This window comes from Manis javanica, chromosome 3 (genome assembly GCF_040802235.1).
Source record: "Manis javanica isolate MJ-LG chromosome 3, MJ_LKY, whole genome shotgun sequence".
Classification (NCBI taxonomy): Eukaryota; Metazoa; Chordata; class Mammalia; order Pholidota; family Manidae; genus Manis; species Manis javanica.
The window spans coordinates 166,269,746-166,287,102 of NC_133158.1; the positions used below are offsets into that span (position 1 = coordinate 166,269,746).

At 37.4% G+C, this 17,357-nt stretch overlaps 1 protein-coding gene across 1 annotated transcript in view; it reads left to right on the forward strand.

Annotated features, from left to right (window-relative positions):
• The window catches only part of LOC108396756 (ankyrin repeat domain-containing protein 26-like), a 94,133-nt gene that overhangs the window by 15,961 nt on the left and 60,815 nt on the right, over window positions 1-17,357 (forward strand). The window contains exons 7-18 of the mRNA XM_073230490.1: window positions 2,033-2,172; window positions 2,263-2,318; window positions 2,484-2,573; window positions 4,283-4,342; window positions 5,282-5,345; window positions 7,517-7,586; window positions 7,694-7,806; window positions 10,392-10,518; window positions 10,892-10,953; window positions 13,227-13,320; window positions 15,743-15,771; window positions 15,862-15,934. Of these exons, the coding sequence (XP_073086591.1) occupies window positions 2,033-2,172; window positions 2,263-2,318; window positions 2,484-2,573; window positions 4,283-4,342; window positions 5,282-5,345; window positions 7,517-7,586; window positions 7,694-7,806; window positions 10,392-10,518; window positions 10,892-10,953; window positions 13,227-13,320; window positions 15,743-15,771; window positions 15,862-15,934 (978 nt within the window). The remainder of the gene's footprint in view (window positions 1-2,032; window positions 2,173-2,262; window positions 2,319-2,483; window positions 2,574-4,282; window positions 4,343-5,281; window positions 5,346-7,516; window positions 7,587-7,693; window positions 7,807-10,391; window positions 10,519-10,891; window positions 10,954-13,226; window positions 13,321-15,742; window positions 15,772-15,861; window positions 15,935-17,357) is intronic.

Genomic DNA, 17,357 nt, shown 5'->3' on the forward strand with positions numbered 1-17,357 from the left:
AATATTCAGAATTATTATGCTAATTGTAGGTAATTCAAAATCTGAGATGGTATTCTCTGAAAAGGAATTCATTTATTTAGCCATGACCCCTAAAATCCCATACGATATTTTTGTGTAACTAAGAGAAAGATTTTTAAGTTCATATGTTGTATGTTTCCTCTATATCACATTATAACAAATTGGACTTGTCATAATAAACAATAAAGTTAAAAAAAGGATAAAAATAGAATTTTTATTTGTTTTACAACAAATGGATTACATTAAGTAAATGAATGTTTCTTATTACATAGTGATTTGTCTCACTCATAAAAATACCTATCTTTAAAGCTGCAAACTCAGCAATAACTTCCTGGAGCCACCATAGTGGCAGACAGACAGAATTGCATAATTTCACTGGTGTGCAGAAATACTGGTGAGACAGGCTCTTAAAGACACCTGCTGGCAGGACAGGAGTCAGAAAAGCAATGCCCCGTTGAGAAACATGGGTTACTTTACATATAGTTACACCAACGTGGCCTCACTGTTATCGGCTTCATTCCTCCTACGTCACAACAACATGTCAGACCAGGTGCTATCTGACACATCCGCTCAACGGTGCCACTGTAGTTTGAAGGTGGTCCTAGACAAGATGTAAGTGAATAATGAGCATAACTGTGCTCTTCCAATGGGTTTCAGTCCCGGGCAAGTTCACTATGGATTCAATGTGTCCAGAAGAAATGACAGTAAAATGTTCTTGGGTTGAAAGGGTTATACCCAACTTTATTTCCATGGCAGCAGGACAATCACTAAAATCCTGTTCACTCAGAGCTAGTCTGCGTGCGGCAAGCTGGCCTCTGCCTCTGGGCCTCTGTCCTCAGTGCTGCCACCACTCCAGCCTCTGCTCTGCTCTCCTGCAGTCTTGCAGCCATGCCACCGTGTCGTACCCAGACCACTGGGCAGAGCTCTTTATATAGAGTCAGTAGCAACGTATTGCCCACACGTGTGTAGTGAGCTCGCTGACCAGGGCCAGGTGAGAATCCGAGCCACAGAAACTTTCATTTTATCCACACTGCTCCCGGAAGACTGTGTACAAAACCAAATGGCAGATTGGATTTGCCCTGTGGGCCACAGCTTGCTGACCCCTCATATAGACAGGAAGAAGGAAACCACAGAAAAGAGACTGAGAGGCGAAAGAAGCTTTAGTGTTCTTGGACTCGTATCAGCCCATCTTGAAGTATTTGTTCACCCGTGAATACCAAAGTAAACAGGGTGCTCAACTCATTCAACTTCAAATGTGGTTCTTTTTCTAGGCCTTATGTCTTTTTCATTTCTTTTCCTTAAAAATTTTATTCCTTTAAGCAGTAAAAAATAGTAGTTTGTCGCTTTCTTGTTTTTTTGTTGTTGTTGTGAAACCATCAATTGAGAGTCCATGTTTGACTATAGGGGCAGCAGTGGAGGGAGATAAACCAGGGGCACAAAAGAGGTGTGGTTAGTAAGATTGAATGGTAATTGAATGTGAAAAGTTAGGGAAGAGAGAGATGTAAGTTGGCTCCTAGCTTTCCAGGTTTGGGGAGCATGCAAATTGGACATGAGGAATGAACATGGAAGGCAGTGGGTCAAGAGAAAGACCCTCCCTTTTTTTTTTTCTGTACGTGTTAAGTTTGATGGAATATCCATCCGTGTTTGACATTTTCAGTAATTGGATAATTGAATAATAGGAGTTTGTGGCTAGAGAGCTCCAGGGTTGGAGATGCAGACTGGAAATAATCTGATTATAATTATTAGACAAACTCATATATCCCGATGAGCTTGTTTGTGTTGGAGAACATGTAGAATGAGAGGCCAGTGGCAACGCCCTTGGAACAGCAACATTGAAGGGATGGGGTGGGCAGTGGGGAGTCGGTAAGAAGACTGAGTTGTGGCTAGAGATGAGCAGCAGAGCAGGTGGGTCCAGATAGACTCTGTAGAAACGGAAGGAGACAGTCTGAAGACGAGTTACTTTATAACACCGGAATGACAAAGTCTGTCACGCTTCTCTTGTAACTGGAAATAGGGCCGGAGGGAGTCGCGTGTCCTGTGTTTTGCCATGCTGCAAAGTACAGCACCTGTAGACCCAGCTCCCTTGTGGTCGGGTTTTGTTCTGAACTGAGCAGTCTCAACCGAAGAGCTGGGGAAGTTGTGTTGTGTTACGTTGTAAGTATAAGTTGTAAGTATATTCTCCTCTCCCTGCGCCTAGTGGCGAGTGTCCAGAAAAGTTATGCTATTTAAGTTTGACATTGTCAGTTTATGATCCTGATTCTTCTACTGATACCATTTTCTGTCAGTCTGATCGGGATTGGGTAGGATTATGGCCACTGTGAATAGCAGTTGTAGTTTTCACATTTTGATAAATACACAGGAGGGGAAGTAATTGTTAATACATCGATTGCCTACCAATAGCATAATTAATATTCATTCCACTATAGTCTCCAGGTGTGGTCCCAGACAGACACTTTTTAACAAAGCACCAGTTGTACACTTTTAAATACATTTAAGGTGAATTTTATTTTTTCTCTACTAGGGAAGAAGCATTCTGAAGAGGACTCTTTAAAGAAGTAGGTTCTTATGGTTTTTTTTACAAAACTGTATGTTAACTGAAGGAATGCAGATAAATAACGTGTTGAGTGTGTAATAGTTTAAATTCAGGTTTCTTCCTTTTTTATCATCCTGTAGGTGTGTGTTTTCATAGTAGAAAGGTGGGTAGTAGGTTTAGTGAATGCAATGAAAGAGATAAGAATGAATTTCTAGTAGAGATCAGGTTTCCAGAGGACCGCACTGGGTTGGATAGAAATAAGGGTTTTAGAAAAAAGGTCAGAGTTTTTGGGGTTTATGACAAGTTAGATGGGGACTATTAAAGTGCTTAACACTTGTTATCTAATTGCAGTAGCTTTGCAATGTCGCTGTGCTGTGATAGCCTTGTGTTTGTTAATTAGGCAACTGTGGTTCAGGTGGGTTGATTGATTGACCCATGATTCCACAGTTAGCAGCAGCCGGCCCGGCCCAGGTCCATTCGCTTTTCTCAGTATAGATTGATAGGAACAAGTGGACCGTGTGATAAAGTCGAATTCAACTAAGTGTTAACTCCGATGTAGAGTTTTCTTATGAAGCCTGGTTAGTCCAAGCATTTCTCCTAACATATTTGACAGTTGCAGTGGTAACTAGTACCTTGTTTTTACTAGCATCAGAGTTCAAGGGCAGATCTCAGTTGGCTGTGGCCACAGAACCATAGGATTTATATTAGCAAGATCTAATCAGGCATATATCCTTGGATGTAGTGATATCTACTGTCCTTGAGATGAATTATTTTTCTGTAAGTAAAGAATATCTGTGAGTAGACCATGTTATGTTGGTGAAATTCAGTGTCTATTTGTAAACTGTTTATGAAAGATTTCTGTACATGCTGACTTGTCAGTCTGGTTTCCCTTCCCATTAACCCTTGTCTGTCTGGTTTGTGAAAATTCATCCTTCGTTCCCTCCTTTCTTCCTTTCCTCCTCTGCTTTTCATGGTGTTTCTTTTGTTCTGTTAGTTTTCCCACTTCTGTTCACTGAGTATTCTCCACATTTTTGTAGACAACATCAAAAGCTCGAAGAATTTCGGTATTGTAAGGATTCTCAGAGATTAGTTAATCAAAATACCCTCCAGAACTTCAGCCTGTGTTTAACATCCTGGCCAAGTGGTTGTTCAAATGGAGACTTTTAAACCCAAAGAGTAAAGTAGTTAGTTATTGGTTAATTGGATATGGTAAGTGCCAAGATGAGGTTTAAATTCAGGTTTCTTCCTTTTTTTTTTTTTTATCATCCTGTAGGTGTGTGTTTTCATAGTAGAAAGGTGGGGAGTGGGTCTAGTGAACACAATGAAAGAGATAAGAATGAATTTCTAGGAGAGATCAGGTTTCCAGAGGACCGCACTGGGTTGGACAGAAATAAGGATTTAGAAAAAAGATCAGAGTTTCTGTGGTTTATGACAAGTTAGATCAAGATAAATTACAGGAACGAGGGACATGGGGTGTTGGGAGTTGTCCAGAAAGGCGTTTTGAATCGCGAGCTCAAGGGAGTCCTGAGCAGGTGGCCGCTCTTTAGTTTGTTTCATTGAGGGAACTAGCATATTTTGGGGTTTCTCCTGAAAGATAATGGAGTCATTTAAAGACTTTTTGAAAACAGAGACCAAATTTTGATTATATCAAAAACTTCATTTAATAGCCACCTCTTCATTCTTTTTTTTTTTTTAAACAAACACACTCACTCATCTTTGTTACACATACAGGAGTGGGGGTCAGTCTTCCAAGTCAACTGAAGACAAACATGGAGATGAAGCATCATTCAAGTAAGATCTGCTGGTTCAGAGTTTGAGTAGATGGAGAAGGAGTAGTAGCAGTTGAAGCCAGGTTTTGACTTGGAACAGAGTTCCACCCTTGGCGTGATTAGCTACAGTGATAGGGGACATTGCATCTAATGTGATGAGATAATATATTGATAAATAACTTTATAATAGCTGAGATGCCGTGAATTCCCACGAAGAAAGAACAGCTGACAACCAGAAATAGTAAACATTTTCAAAACACAGCAACCAATCTGTCAGAACCTGTGAAAACTCACATTGGGTTTTATTTACTATTCCAAAATAATTTCAAGTTAAAGAACAAATCATTCCATTGCACCAGTGTTTCTCTGAGCATTTTGGGGATACAGTAACTCCTGAAACCCTCCTAGCAACCTTGTAAAATAAGGTGGCAGGATCCCTACTTTCTAGAGCAAGACTTTGAATTGAAGAGAAGCAGCTTATCCAAGAACAGGTAGCTGTTGGTTACAGAGCTAGGCCTTCTGCGTGCAAGATACATCCGTATGGCCAGCTAACTCTGAGTCATTTACTGAGCCGTAGTGCCCTCACTTCATGACGGGTCCACCTTACTATCTTACTATTTTCCTTCTCTAATTATTTACCCACTAAAAAGTTTGTAGAACTTACAAATTTGGACTAATTATGGACTAATTAACATTTTGATATTAGCCAAAATACTCTTTAGAGTTTAATATATTTGGTAAATGTTTTTCATATCAGTACTAAAATAGTTATATTATTTATTAACTTTAAGCCATAGTCAAGAAAGTTATTTAAAGGTTTTATGAAGACTGAGGCCAAATCGGTTGGATATATCAAAAATCCTCACTCAATAGATACTGATGTGTCTTCACTGTTTTTTTTTTTTTTTTAAAGAAATTAACTCACTCTTTTGTTACATTTGTTTGCCGCATATCTTTACAGGATATCTGGCATTGATGATTCCTTTCCTTCGTCCAGTGACGAAGACTTTGATTTTGATGAAAAGGTACAATGCTCTCGTCAAATTAATTATCGTGCTCTGTATTCAGATTTTTATAGTTTTTACTCCTAAATATAGCACTGGTCTGTCAATCATAATTCTGTGTTTGTAATGGAAAGTTTGTCAGAGCAAACCACTTTATAGAAATACTACTAGTTAAATTTTTTTTTTTACTTTGGTAAATACTGTAGATAAGAGCTGAGGAGAAAAATGGCTGGGACATGTATAGTGACAGGAGAATTCTATTGGGACGAGCGTTCCTACAGTGGGGAAAATAGGAAATTTGGTCAAGAATAAGGATCGTTACTGTGATTTTGAAATCATACCGATATCACTTATGTAATACTCATGCATAAAGGAATTCTGTAATGGATCAATTTACTTAGTTTAATAATCATGTATTCTTCTTGGTGCCTTTTATTTCAAAAACTATATAGCATATATCATAGAGGTGTTTTTCTTGGGGGGGACACTTTTTATTTTGATATCACACAGCTGTTAGAAGAGACTTTTTTCTATTCCTATCATTGATTCTGCATTTGGACTAAAATATTACTAAAAATTGTGGAAATTTACATATTTCAATGCCCTCTTTCGAAATTAATATTACAATGGGATTCAACTGTTTTCGAAATCATTTCTTTAAGAGTAAATTTTAAACTCTTCATGTAATTTAGGGATAAATGTTTTGCCTAAAGTAACAACCAGGTCTAAAAACGGGGACTCCTACTAGCCATATGGGAAAATATGCAGTTTGCTCAAATTTTTGTTTTATAGTTAAAAAAAAATACCTATTCAGCATCTTTGTATCACATTCTAAAATTTCAAACCTCAGAAATTTTTTAAGTTATAGTTATTTCAGTATTCATTTTAACACCCCTGCCTCACTACTGGAGGTTACGAAACATAATTGCGTAACTCGTGGATCACCTAGAATAAGGTCTGGCATGGAAGAAGCGGTTTCCATTTTTTCAGTGTGACTAAATAATAAATGGAATTCTGTATAATAGAACATTACAAGTAAGAGAATATGCATAATCCTCATTAAACCTGTTTGCATTCCTTAATATATGGCCTATATATTCCCTTTTAATATTTAGGACGTATAAGTTCAATTGAGTTTTGTTGAAAAAGTACATCATAAATAAGGAGGAAGTATGTTAGAAATATGTGATGATAATAAAGATGACAGTGTGTTTTTTAGCAGCCTCTAGTTGTGAGCTTACAATTTCATCTTAAAAATTTTGAACCTTTTTTAGGCCCATCTCATTAGATATAGCTTTTCCAGTAGATACACCTTTTAAAGGTATGTATTTTTCCTCAGAATTCTGAGTATCAATTTTTTCACCAAGTGGAAGGTTGGTGTGTTTGGGACATTTCTTTTTCTATCTTTTTCTCTCTTTCACAGTAATTTACAGCTTTTAGGTAGTGGTAGATGACCACATTCAGCTAACTGGATGACTTATTTTACAATGACGAAATTAACTCCTTATTACAGTAGTAGTTCTAAACAAATAATTGTCGAATAATACAAATCAGTATCATCAGGGATACAGCATGAACAAAAGGCTGTATTTTACATATATTACATACAGTAAGGTATGTAGAAAAAATATGTATTCCAATATTTATCAATGTATATACATAGTGTATTTATGGATATACTATGAGCAAAAGCCTCCAGAGGAGAAGCAACTTAAAGAGGTTGCATTTCCAGTTCATATAAATAAGAGACTTCTAAACACTGAACTTCTATTTTCCCCTACAAGACAATTTATGCAAATATAAATCATGGCAAACACATGTAAAAATGTAACAAAAATTGATAATTCTTAATATTTCTTTTTCCAATAATACTTCAAACTACTGAGGTATAAATTTTTGTTTTGGTGGTTCTGATAAAGAAAAGAATCTAGTAGATATCGTAGTATTTTTTTGTATAATAATCAATTAGCAGTAAGGATAGTAATATTTTGGGGCCACATATATCATCTCTCACAATCCTTGCCCCTGAGAAGATGTAGGAGAGTAAATGGCACAACTGAGATTTGTGTCTACATTTGAATGATTTCAAAGCCCGAGGTCTCTATGTTAGATCATCTAGTAAATGGTGACTATTACTCGTATTTTGTCAAATTTGGTGCTTGTGATTCTTAAAGCTATTACTTTTTTTCTAGAACATGCAGAAACCAAACTTAAAAAAGCTAATGGATGCTTTTCTGCAACCCAAGAAGGAGGAAAAAGAAAGTAAGCTATTTGAGACTGTCCATTCTTGGGTTATTCTGGGTTATTCACCGATTTGAAATTTCAGGTATTTTCATGTACTCTTAATTTGTTTTTCACTGTAATCAAAGCAAAATGTCACATTGTGAGGCCAGGCGAAAGAGCCAACAGCCAGGGCTTTTCTCATGAGAACTCTGCTGTGAAATCTTCTCTCAAGTCTTCAGCAGGCCTTGGTCTTACAAAGGTGAGTTGTTTTGTTTTCAGCTTTTCCCCCATGCTTTTTCACATGCCATCGTCCTGATGCTTTTGGTGATGAAAAGGATCCTAGAAAGAAAGGGAAGTCCTCCAGATCATGGTATAAAGCTGTGAAAGCAAGAGAGAAATCTGTACAGGATTGAGATTTATACAAGTTGGTGGGAGTCGGCAATCCTGAGGTCCGCCGTGATGGAGGGAAGGAATCAGACAGCAGTGAGGAAGAAAAGCTAGGTGACTAGGAAGACGAGGGTGGGAAGAAGGGACCAAATTCATTTAAGAAGGGTGAGATGAATATAAAGATTGAGTAAAGAGTCAAATGAGAGAGACTATAAAAACACAACAGAAAATAAGTGAGAACAGGACCTCTATGTTATAAAATATGGTAGAAATTCTTTGGAGTGTACAGTAAGAAAACCAGGTAATGAAAGAACTGTTCAGGTGTTTACGAAGAACTGAATAAAAATTTAATCCTCACTTTCAAGCTCAATAAAGTGATATATTTAATCTGGCACAGTCTGTTCATAGGTAATGCAAAGTGACATCTGTTTTAGGCTTTATCAGGTTTATTATGAATTATGACTCATTGGCCCTTCTGTTTCTAACTTAACTTACTTAATTATACATGTTACTGTTTGGTTGAATCCTGGTAGGTATTTTAGATCATTTTGAGAATAAAGAAAGAGAGGAAATTAATGAGCATTTATCAACTCTTCTCATTAGTTAAAATTAAAGTTTTGGACTATTTAAGTGAGGTTCTTCATCTCCATCCATTAAATGAGAAATTAAATTTTAACCTGCAACACTCTTAAATATATATATATATACATACAAATTATTTTTTTCTGGGGAAATTCTGATTTATCTTTTCCTAATAGAATCTGTATGCAATAGGCACATAGGGATACAACAAATTAATAAAGTCACAGTTTCTCATTTTTCTCATATAAACTACTTGTTGTCATAGACTCATAAGGAGAGATTGTCAACAGAATGCACAAAATTATTTCTGGAAAATGACTTTTACCTTTTAAAACATCTCCAGCAATGGGTACATTTCATATTATTCTCAGGAAATGTTATTAACTTTAGAATTCAGAGTTGTTAAACCTAGCATAAATGTTGTCATATCTCAAATTCAGAAATCGTGGTGACTTGATTTCTTTAGTTACTCCTTTCTTCTCTCCTTGTGAATACTGGGTCCTGCCTGATAATCATAGATGAATTCTGTATCATCTTGAATTGGTGTTTTACAATTAAATCTTTTCATTAACATAAAAATGCTAATATTACCATAATATCCCAGAAATAACTGTTTGCGTGCATTCATAAAGGAGTTTATTTTTAATCCTTGAAGCAGATGCTGAAATACATAATAGAAAATTTGAGTGCCATGATTCTTCTGTTCTCTTTTTTTATTTTCAAAATTTCAGAGGTCTGTGTAGGTTTGCATTACTTAATTGTATCAGTTTAGTGTATTTTTCAAATATTTATCTTCTAACGTAATATACTTCTCCTGAGTAAGTTTTCTGATTTTTACTCCAAATGTATTTATCCAAATCTTTCCTCCCAGTCCTCCGGCTGCCTCAAATTTGATGGGTCCCAAATGAAAGACCGTGTCCCTGACCCGTTCCTGACCCTTGGTCCTCTGCTCCGTGCCCCAGTCCCCTTATCCTAGTAACAGCACCACCGAAACACTGAAGCGGGAAAAATCCTGGCCTCCAGGCCTCCCTGCCATCACCACATCCAGTCATCACCAAGTTCAGTCTTTCCTATCTGCTGACCGTAATTCACTTTCTCACCTGTAATTTTTAAACGCTCTTTTCTAGTGTAGTTCCCCGCTAGGTTCATTTTTACATTGCTACTAGTGACCTTTCCGAAAACGTTAGTGACAGTGTCGCCCCTCTGCTTACCTCGTGGATCCCCATTACCCGAAGGAGAAAGTTCATCGCCTTGCATTGGCGTTTGCCTGATTTGGCTTGGCCCCGATTGCTCCAGTTTTCTCCTTCCGTTACTTTGGTACCTTCACTTACTGTGTCATTTCACCTCTCATCCTTTTGCTCATTCTGCCCTTCCTAGATGGACCTTCACAGCCTCCCTCTGAACTTTATCTTTCAAGATATAGCCCCTCTTTTTCTTTTCTGTTTTCCTTTTCTATTGCAGTATCATTGATACTCCATCCTGCATTGGCTTCAAATATACAACACAGTGGTTCAACAGTATCCCATATAATTTAGTCTTCACCCCTGGGGTTATAAGATACAGCCCTTTTTTTGATCAGCATCTTCCGAGCTTCCCAGATACACTGACTGTTCTCTTTTTTGGTCTTGTTTGCCTGACTGCCCTTTATGCAGTGCACTTCCGTTGCAGAACTAATGGATGATGCTTGTTTTCATGTTCTCTCTACCCCTGCTGGAACGTAGGCAGAGCTGTCTTTGATTTGTGTTTCCAGCTTCTCCCGGGATAATGCCTATGATCTGATAGGTATAGAGTTGTAGTCTTCCTAACCAAGAGTGAGCAAGTGAATGAATATGGTGTTTTCTGAAACTGGGTTTGTGTTTCAATTTGTTTTTACAGAAAGGACCAGTGCAGACAGTGGTTGGAAAAGAAGAAAGCTGTAGTAATACCATTGAAAGAGTTCAAAAAGAAAAAATAAATAATGACAATTTGACTTCTCGTGAAGCACACAAAAGTAATAGAGGCGGTAAGTTAGTGAATATCTGAAATTTTTTCTATGCCTAAATGCTAGTATGAAAACATCTAGAATTTGTAAGATTAACTTTATGAAACAAGCGTAGAATGCTGCAAGAAACTAATGTTTAAATTTATAAGGGATCAGTTTTGATGTCCAAATCTGACATCCCTTATGTCGAAGAATGGTTTTTTTTTTTTTGCTGTCTTCATGAGTATCCCAGCTACTACCTTTTTCTTCCCCCAAATGCTTCATCTCTGAAATTCCTTTGTGCGATTACTTTTATTTTATTGAGGTACTCATGAATGGAGATATATTTGTATGTGTATTTCAAATTCATGGCGGTAATTATTCTCATTAGTGTATCTGCAACTACCTTTTATAGATGAGATGTCAGCATTGGGATTAGAAGAAGAGGAAGACGCAGAATCACCATGGGATTCCGAGGTACTATATTCTTTCTTTTTTTTAAAATATAAGCATTAACTGATGTTTAACATAAAAGGAAATGCTTTGACTTCACTTTCTCACCTCTGCATTTGTCCATACAAATGATTTCCTTGTATTTTTTAACCTATAATTAACATATAATTATGCGCTGAGTACTCCATAATACAGTTCTATTAATTTATAAGATCAATTTAATGAAACCAGTGTAGTATAGTGCAAGAAACTAAAGCTTAAAATCATAAGGGATCAGCTCTGATGTCACCTGAAAAACTAAATTGCTATTCTAGGTCAACCTGTGGCCAAACATACGATTTCATGGCATCTATGACTGTGTAAAACTCCTTATGAGGTTCAGTTTGGGTCATAGTTTCTTCCAAGTTAGAACTTGAAAAGTTAGTGCCTGGGACTTGAAACTATTATTATGTTTGGGTTATCAAGTAACTCTGCAAGGAAGTTTTCAGGAGAAGGGAAAGCATGGGGAGTGGCAATAAATATGTGACATCATAATAACCACAGTTCGGTTTAGCAGTGTTTTACTGAGTAAAAACCATTCTGGATAGTTAAAAGAGCGTGCATTGAGTGCTTTATGGCAGCCGTACTCATACTATTGTGAGTGTAAAGTAATGGTGACTTCTTCCAAGGAAACAACTGTGGAAGGAGATAAGGCACTGATTTTAGATAAAGGCTACCTCAGCATAATGGTACAAGCTCTGTATGTGATGTCAAAAGACATACCAGTCTCCTGGTTCTGTCACTTAACTAGATACGGGATCTTGGAAAAACTTGTTTAACCTGTTTGACTGTCAGTGACCTCGTTCATAAAAATGGTACCAATACCTACCTCTCAGGTATTTGTAAGGAACAAATGTGGAAACAAATGTGAAAACCATTTGTAAAGTGTAAAGGGTGCTCTAGACACATATGACGGAATGATGGCAGTGGTGTTCAGTGACTTGCTCCATATTGAGGACACTTTTGAAACGTGAAGGACAATAAAATGGCAGTAGTGTCAAGAAAAAGAATGGAGGAGTTGGAATTGTGGATTTTTAATTTGGTGTATGTGAAGTTTCAGTATATTATTATTGGGGATACCCCCTAGATACACTTAATGGCCTTCTCAGTGAGATTATTTTAAATGTTTCAATTTTAAATAAATTTCGGTTATTGAATACTGACTATATGCTGGACAGTTAGATTCTGTACAGGGTTAGGCTATAGTAGTAGAAACAGTAAAGTGTATTTATTATAAGTCACTGTAAGTGCTTGATATAGAGGAAGTGGAGAATGTTAGGTTAGAGAATATCGGGAGAGTTTGTCGTTAGGACGGGGATGGGCGTGGCAGCGGAATTTAGGTAGTCAGGAAAGATCTCTGAGTATGTCAAATGCTGCCACGTGAAGGATGAGAAGGAGCCAGTCATGTGAAGGTCTAAGAGAAGGACTCTGGATAGAGAGAATGACGGATCACACCTGCTGATCATTTATTTTACTCTAGCATCTTGGAATGACCAGGAAGCAGGAAGTGGGGTAACCATCATCATATTGTTGTTGTGTGTAGTAAAGTAAATGTGCATAATAAAGTTCCTGGCACAGTTTAGATGGTTAATAGATAATGTTGTTCTTCCCTTAATAAACTTTCCTAAAATTTTTTGCTGTAAACATAATTTAAAATCTTTACTACTTTTCCACTTTGTTCAAGCATTTTTCCTCTCAATAAAATTTTTATCAAATAATAGTTGCATCCTTCCAAACTCCTGTTTACTGAAATGAAGCAGCTTCTACAGTTACCTGTTTATATTCCACATGACATGCTCTAGGGTTTTTTATCATGCCAAGTATCTGATTTTAACACCAAAAATCATTTCTTTCTTTAGAAAAATTTTAAATTGAAAGCAAGTATACCTGTTGAAGAGTTTGTTTAAATCAGTATTTCATTAACTGTCCTCTTACTTTGGTGGGGAAAGCCAAGCAGGGTTAGATGTTTGGTTAGTTCCTTACTGAAATGTGCACATGGGTCAGACTCTTGTCTGTGAAAATACTTAACTCTGGCCTTCCATGCTCAGTTTTACAGTCAGTAGCCAAGTGAAGGTAAAAGGTAATCTTGATCTAGAGAGAATAAATAAGTTTTCCTATTTAAGTATTTTGGGTTTTAATACATGCTTCTTCTGTTTTTAAGTCTAATTGCTTGTGAAGTAGGAAATCAGGGTATGCTCTTAGAAAGAATGGGATTGGGAAATCTTCGTGCAACTCATTATTGATATTAATTTTAACAGAGTCTCCCAGAGAGTCTTCCACAGAAGAATGCTGGTCATTTTTCTGGTTCTCCAGGTCAAAGAGGAGAAAACCTATTAAATGAACAAGTAGGAGGTAAGAACTGTATTTTATAATGCAGTCATTTGACTGAATGTTGACATAAAACATGAATATTTAAATGTTCTAGTAGCGTAAGATAGTCACCTGTTAAATACATAGCAAGGACAAAGATGTGAAAAGGAGGTAAGTTATATATTAGGTGTCAGCAAGAGATTGAGAGTTGTTAACACTAAAAGCATTCAGTTTTTGGTTCCATTTCAATATACTCGTAAGACCTAAGAAAAGTCAGGAACTAAAAAAGATGAAGAGGGAATGAAGAATGAGAAAGGCAGAGAGGGTAAAGGGAGGACAGACAGTAAAGAAGCAGAAATACAGTGGAGATGGTGGTAAAATAAGGGAAGAGTAGAGCATTTGAAATACGGGAATACTAGCAAGTGAGCTTCCAGTATCAGAGCTTCTCAGAGGATAGATAGCAGAATGTTCCCACTCTTCCTGTTCTCCTCACTGCTGGGAGGCTATCAAAGACTGAGGCTCCTCATCATGCGGAGCTATGTTTACCTGACATCGGTGAACGTAAAACCTTTGTGGTCAGCTGTCAGTGCATGTACTTGAATGCCATGTCATGTAAAATGTTGCAGCTTCATAGGAGCGCATCATATGGGTCAAAGTGAGGGAGCTGGAAGGAAGAGGAGAGCCAGGTCAGTTAGAGTTTGAGCAAGGAAGCTATAAAAAGGCTTTTCTGATGAAAATTCCGTTAGAAAGTTCATGACTTAATTTCCAGTTTTGGAGATGTGATAGTGAGGAACTTGATGCTAGATTCCAGAAGGTCAAGTTCAAAAGGGACCAGTTTCTCAAATTTTAATGAATCAGCTGAGACCTTGTTAAAAAACACACATTGCGAGCAGCACGTCTGGGATTCTACATTTCTAACAAGTTGTCAGGAGATGTCAGTGTTGCTGGCCCTCAGATCCATGTGCTCTGTAGCCGCTGGGGTGCAGGCTTCCCTGCAGAGACATCTGGAATCCATTGACTCGTTCAAGACCTAACAGTGTCAAGGAAAAGCACTGTTTTTTTTCCTTTGATTTCTGAGCATGTTTATAGCTAGGGGGGAGCAAAGAGACGAAGAAATAGGTGTTGTAGGTGGCAGATACTGTGCCTAAATGAGGAGGAAAGAAGAACCAAAAGAATGTCAGAGGGGAAGAGTCAAGACCGTAGATCTAGAGATGACTTTTGGAGCGGAAGGGGGACGGTGAAAGGAAGAGGGAGGAAAGAAAGGTGTTAGCGAGGAAATTTTGGACTTTTTGAGGAAACTTGAGAGAAACCACTTTAGATGGCCTCAGTGTGTTTGCCCTGGAACCAAACATTAGATCACTGCTGCTCCAGAGAATACTGCGAGCAGGGGATCGCTGAAATCAGGGTAAACCGTAGGCACCCGTTTCTCCTCCTCGTAACCAGCAGGCATCAGAGATGGATGTTGCATTGGTTTTGTTATTTAAATGAGATTGATTTGAACAGGGAAGCACTAGCTGTTATTCTTTTAAGGATAATTAAAAAAATTTTTAAGGGCTCGCATTGTACACCAAACCAAATTTTGGGAAAAAGAGAAATGACAGCGTTAATTCCCTAAATGCTTAAATTCTGATTTTTCCACAAATATTACACTGATTTTGAAATAAGAGATTTTAAAAATCCAATACTGTGGTAATTAAATTTTTTTCCTTTTTAGTAATCATATTTCAGTATTGAAAACTTATTATGCATTATACCTTATCTCTTAGATGTGTCTTATGTACCTTCTTGTAGGAGTGGATTAAGAAAGATGGCTAAACTAGAGGATGCCAGAAATGTAGGCATATTAGTAGCCCACCTGGGTATGAAAAAAAATAAACTTTTTAAAACTATCATTCTACAAGTGTATATCCAATGCGATCAATTCATAACCCATTCCCTGGTGAGAAAGGCATTCCCTTGAACTGCCATCACACCTGTGTACTGCCTGGATCACAGGACAAATGGAAGAACATGATAAATCCTTGTAGTATACGGGTGTGAATGATTCTGCTGTATCGCATTAGAGACACACTGGTGCATTCTACCGTCAGCTTTCCCTTTCTCCTCTCCGGGTCGTGATTTGTTCCTCTGACTAACGATCACTTTTCTTCCCATCAGTGAGCGTGTTCACATTCGCATACGTGCATTTTTCTGTCTTAGTTATAGTCGTCTGAAACACAATCTTAATTTCAAAATCTTAACTGCATGCTTTGTTAAACCATAGTCCTTTGTTTCTCTTCAGCATTTATACTGGATTAATATTTCTGTCTTGTTGCTGTCCTAACCCTTCAGAATGACAAAGTGCCAAAACCTAATGTAATTTTCAAAGCCAGGCGTGGGGATTTAGCTTAGTAATAACTGCATGAATATATAGTTGGCTTTCTTGTGTATGTATCATTGATTACATATCCCTGTTGCTTTTTAGATTCTCTTGGACAATATTCTCACCTGGAGGTAAAACTTAACATATTTTTATCTTGATTTATTAACCACAGATTGTATGAAATCTTACTTATTATTAACTTTGTTTCAAAACCCATTCAGCCTGTCATCAAATTGAAAGACTCTCTCAATAATAAAACAGTAGGAGCAGAGATGACACAAACATCCACATCAGGTAAATTTTGCAGTGCGGGTTTAACTCTGGAAAGCAGTATACTGAATATATAAAATATAGTGTTCTTATTGCTAATTCAGTTTTTCTTTTTTTGCAAATTTAGTTAAATGATTTTACATAAATAAGTCAGATGTTATTGTTGGTATCCATGTTTCCAAAAAAAAAGGCTTATAAACATTTGAAAAGATTTTTTTTTAAAAAAGCTTTAACTCAGAAATTTCCACTTTTATGCTTTGATACCCTTAAGTTCCCAGTTTGAAATCCTTATAATTCTTAGGGATTCCCAGAGGTTAGTAATTAGACTCTTTGAGATTTTCCATTGTTTTCAAATGCTTATATGTGTTCCAGCCTTCATGTACCTAGAGTTAAAGGCTCACTTGCTGCTGTGTCAGTTCTGTTTTAAGTTTATCTCATGTTAATACTGATGATTTTAAGCCAACCAGATGTTCTGATATTAGGAGAGTGTGTGTGTGTGTGTGTGTGTGTGTGTGTGTGTGTGATCGATTATTAATAGTGGGGGAAGTAATTAATTATACTTTAATGAATATTTGGCAGACTTTTAAAATAGTAATTGTGAAATGTTGGTCTTAGGATTCCTCTGTATTAAAAACTATTGAGAATTCCAAAGAACTTTTAGTTAAATGGGTTGTATCTATTGCTATTCATGTTTTTAGAAATTAAAACTGAAAAAATTTAAATACAGGCATATACGATCATACCTCCCATTAGCCATTAGAGGTGTGATGTTATTACATGCCGTATCTCTGGAACATTCCACCATACGCTTGTAAGAGAATGAGAGTGAAAATGATAGATAACATTTAGTGTTTTGATGAAAATAGTTTTGATCTCTTGGGGCCCATGAGCAGATAGTTATATATAGTTACACCAACGTGGCCTCACTGTTATCGGCTTCATTCCTCCTACGTCACAACAACATGTCAGACCAGGTGCTATCTGACACATCCGCTCAACGGTGCCACTGTAGTTTGAAGGTGGTCCTAGACAAGATGTAAGTGAATAATGAGCATAACTGTGCTCTTCCAATGGGTTTCAGTCCTGGGCAAGTTCACTATGGATTCAGTGTGTCCAGAAGAAATGACAGTAAAATGTTCTTGGGGTGAAAGGGTTATACCCAACTTTATTTCCACGGCAGCAGGACAATCACTAAAATCCTGTTCACTCAGAGCTAGTCTGCGTGCGGCAAGCTGGCCTCTGCCTCTGGGCCTCTGTCCTCAGTGCTGCCACCACTCCAGCCTCTGCTCTGCTCTCCTGCAGTCTTGCAGCCATGCCACCGTGTCGCACCCAGACCACTGGGTGGAGCTCTTTATATAGAGTCAGTAGCAACGTATTGCCCACACGTGTGTAGTGAGCTCGCTGACCAGGGCCAGGTGAGAATCCGAGCCACAGAAACTTTCATTTT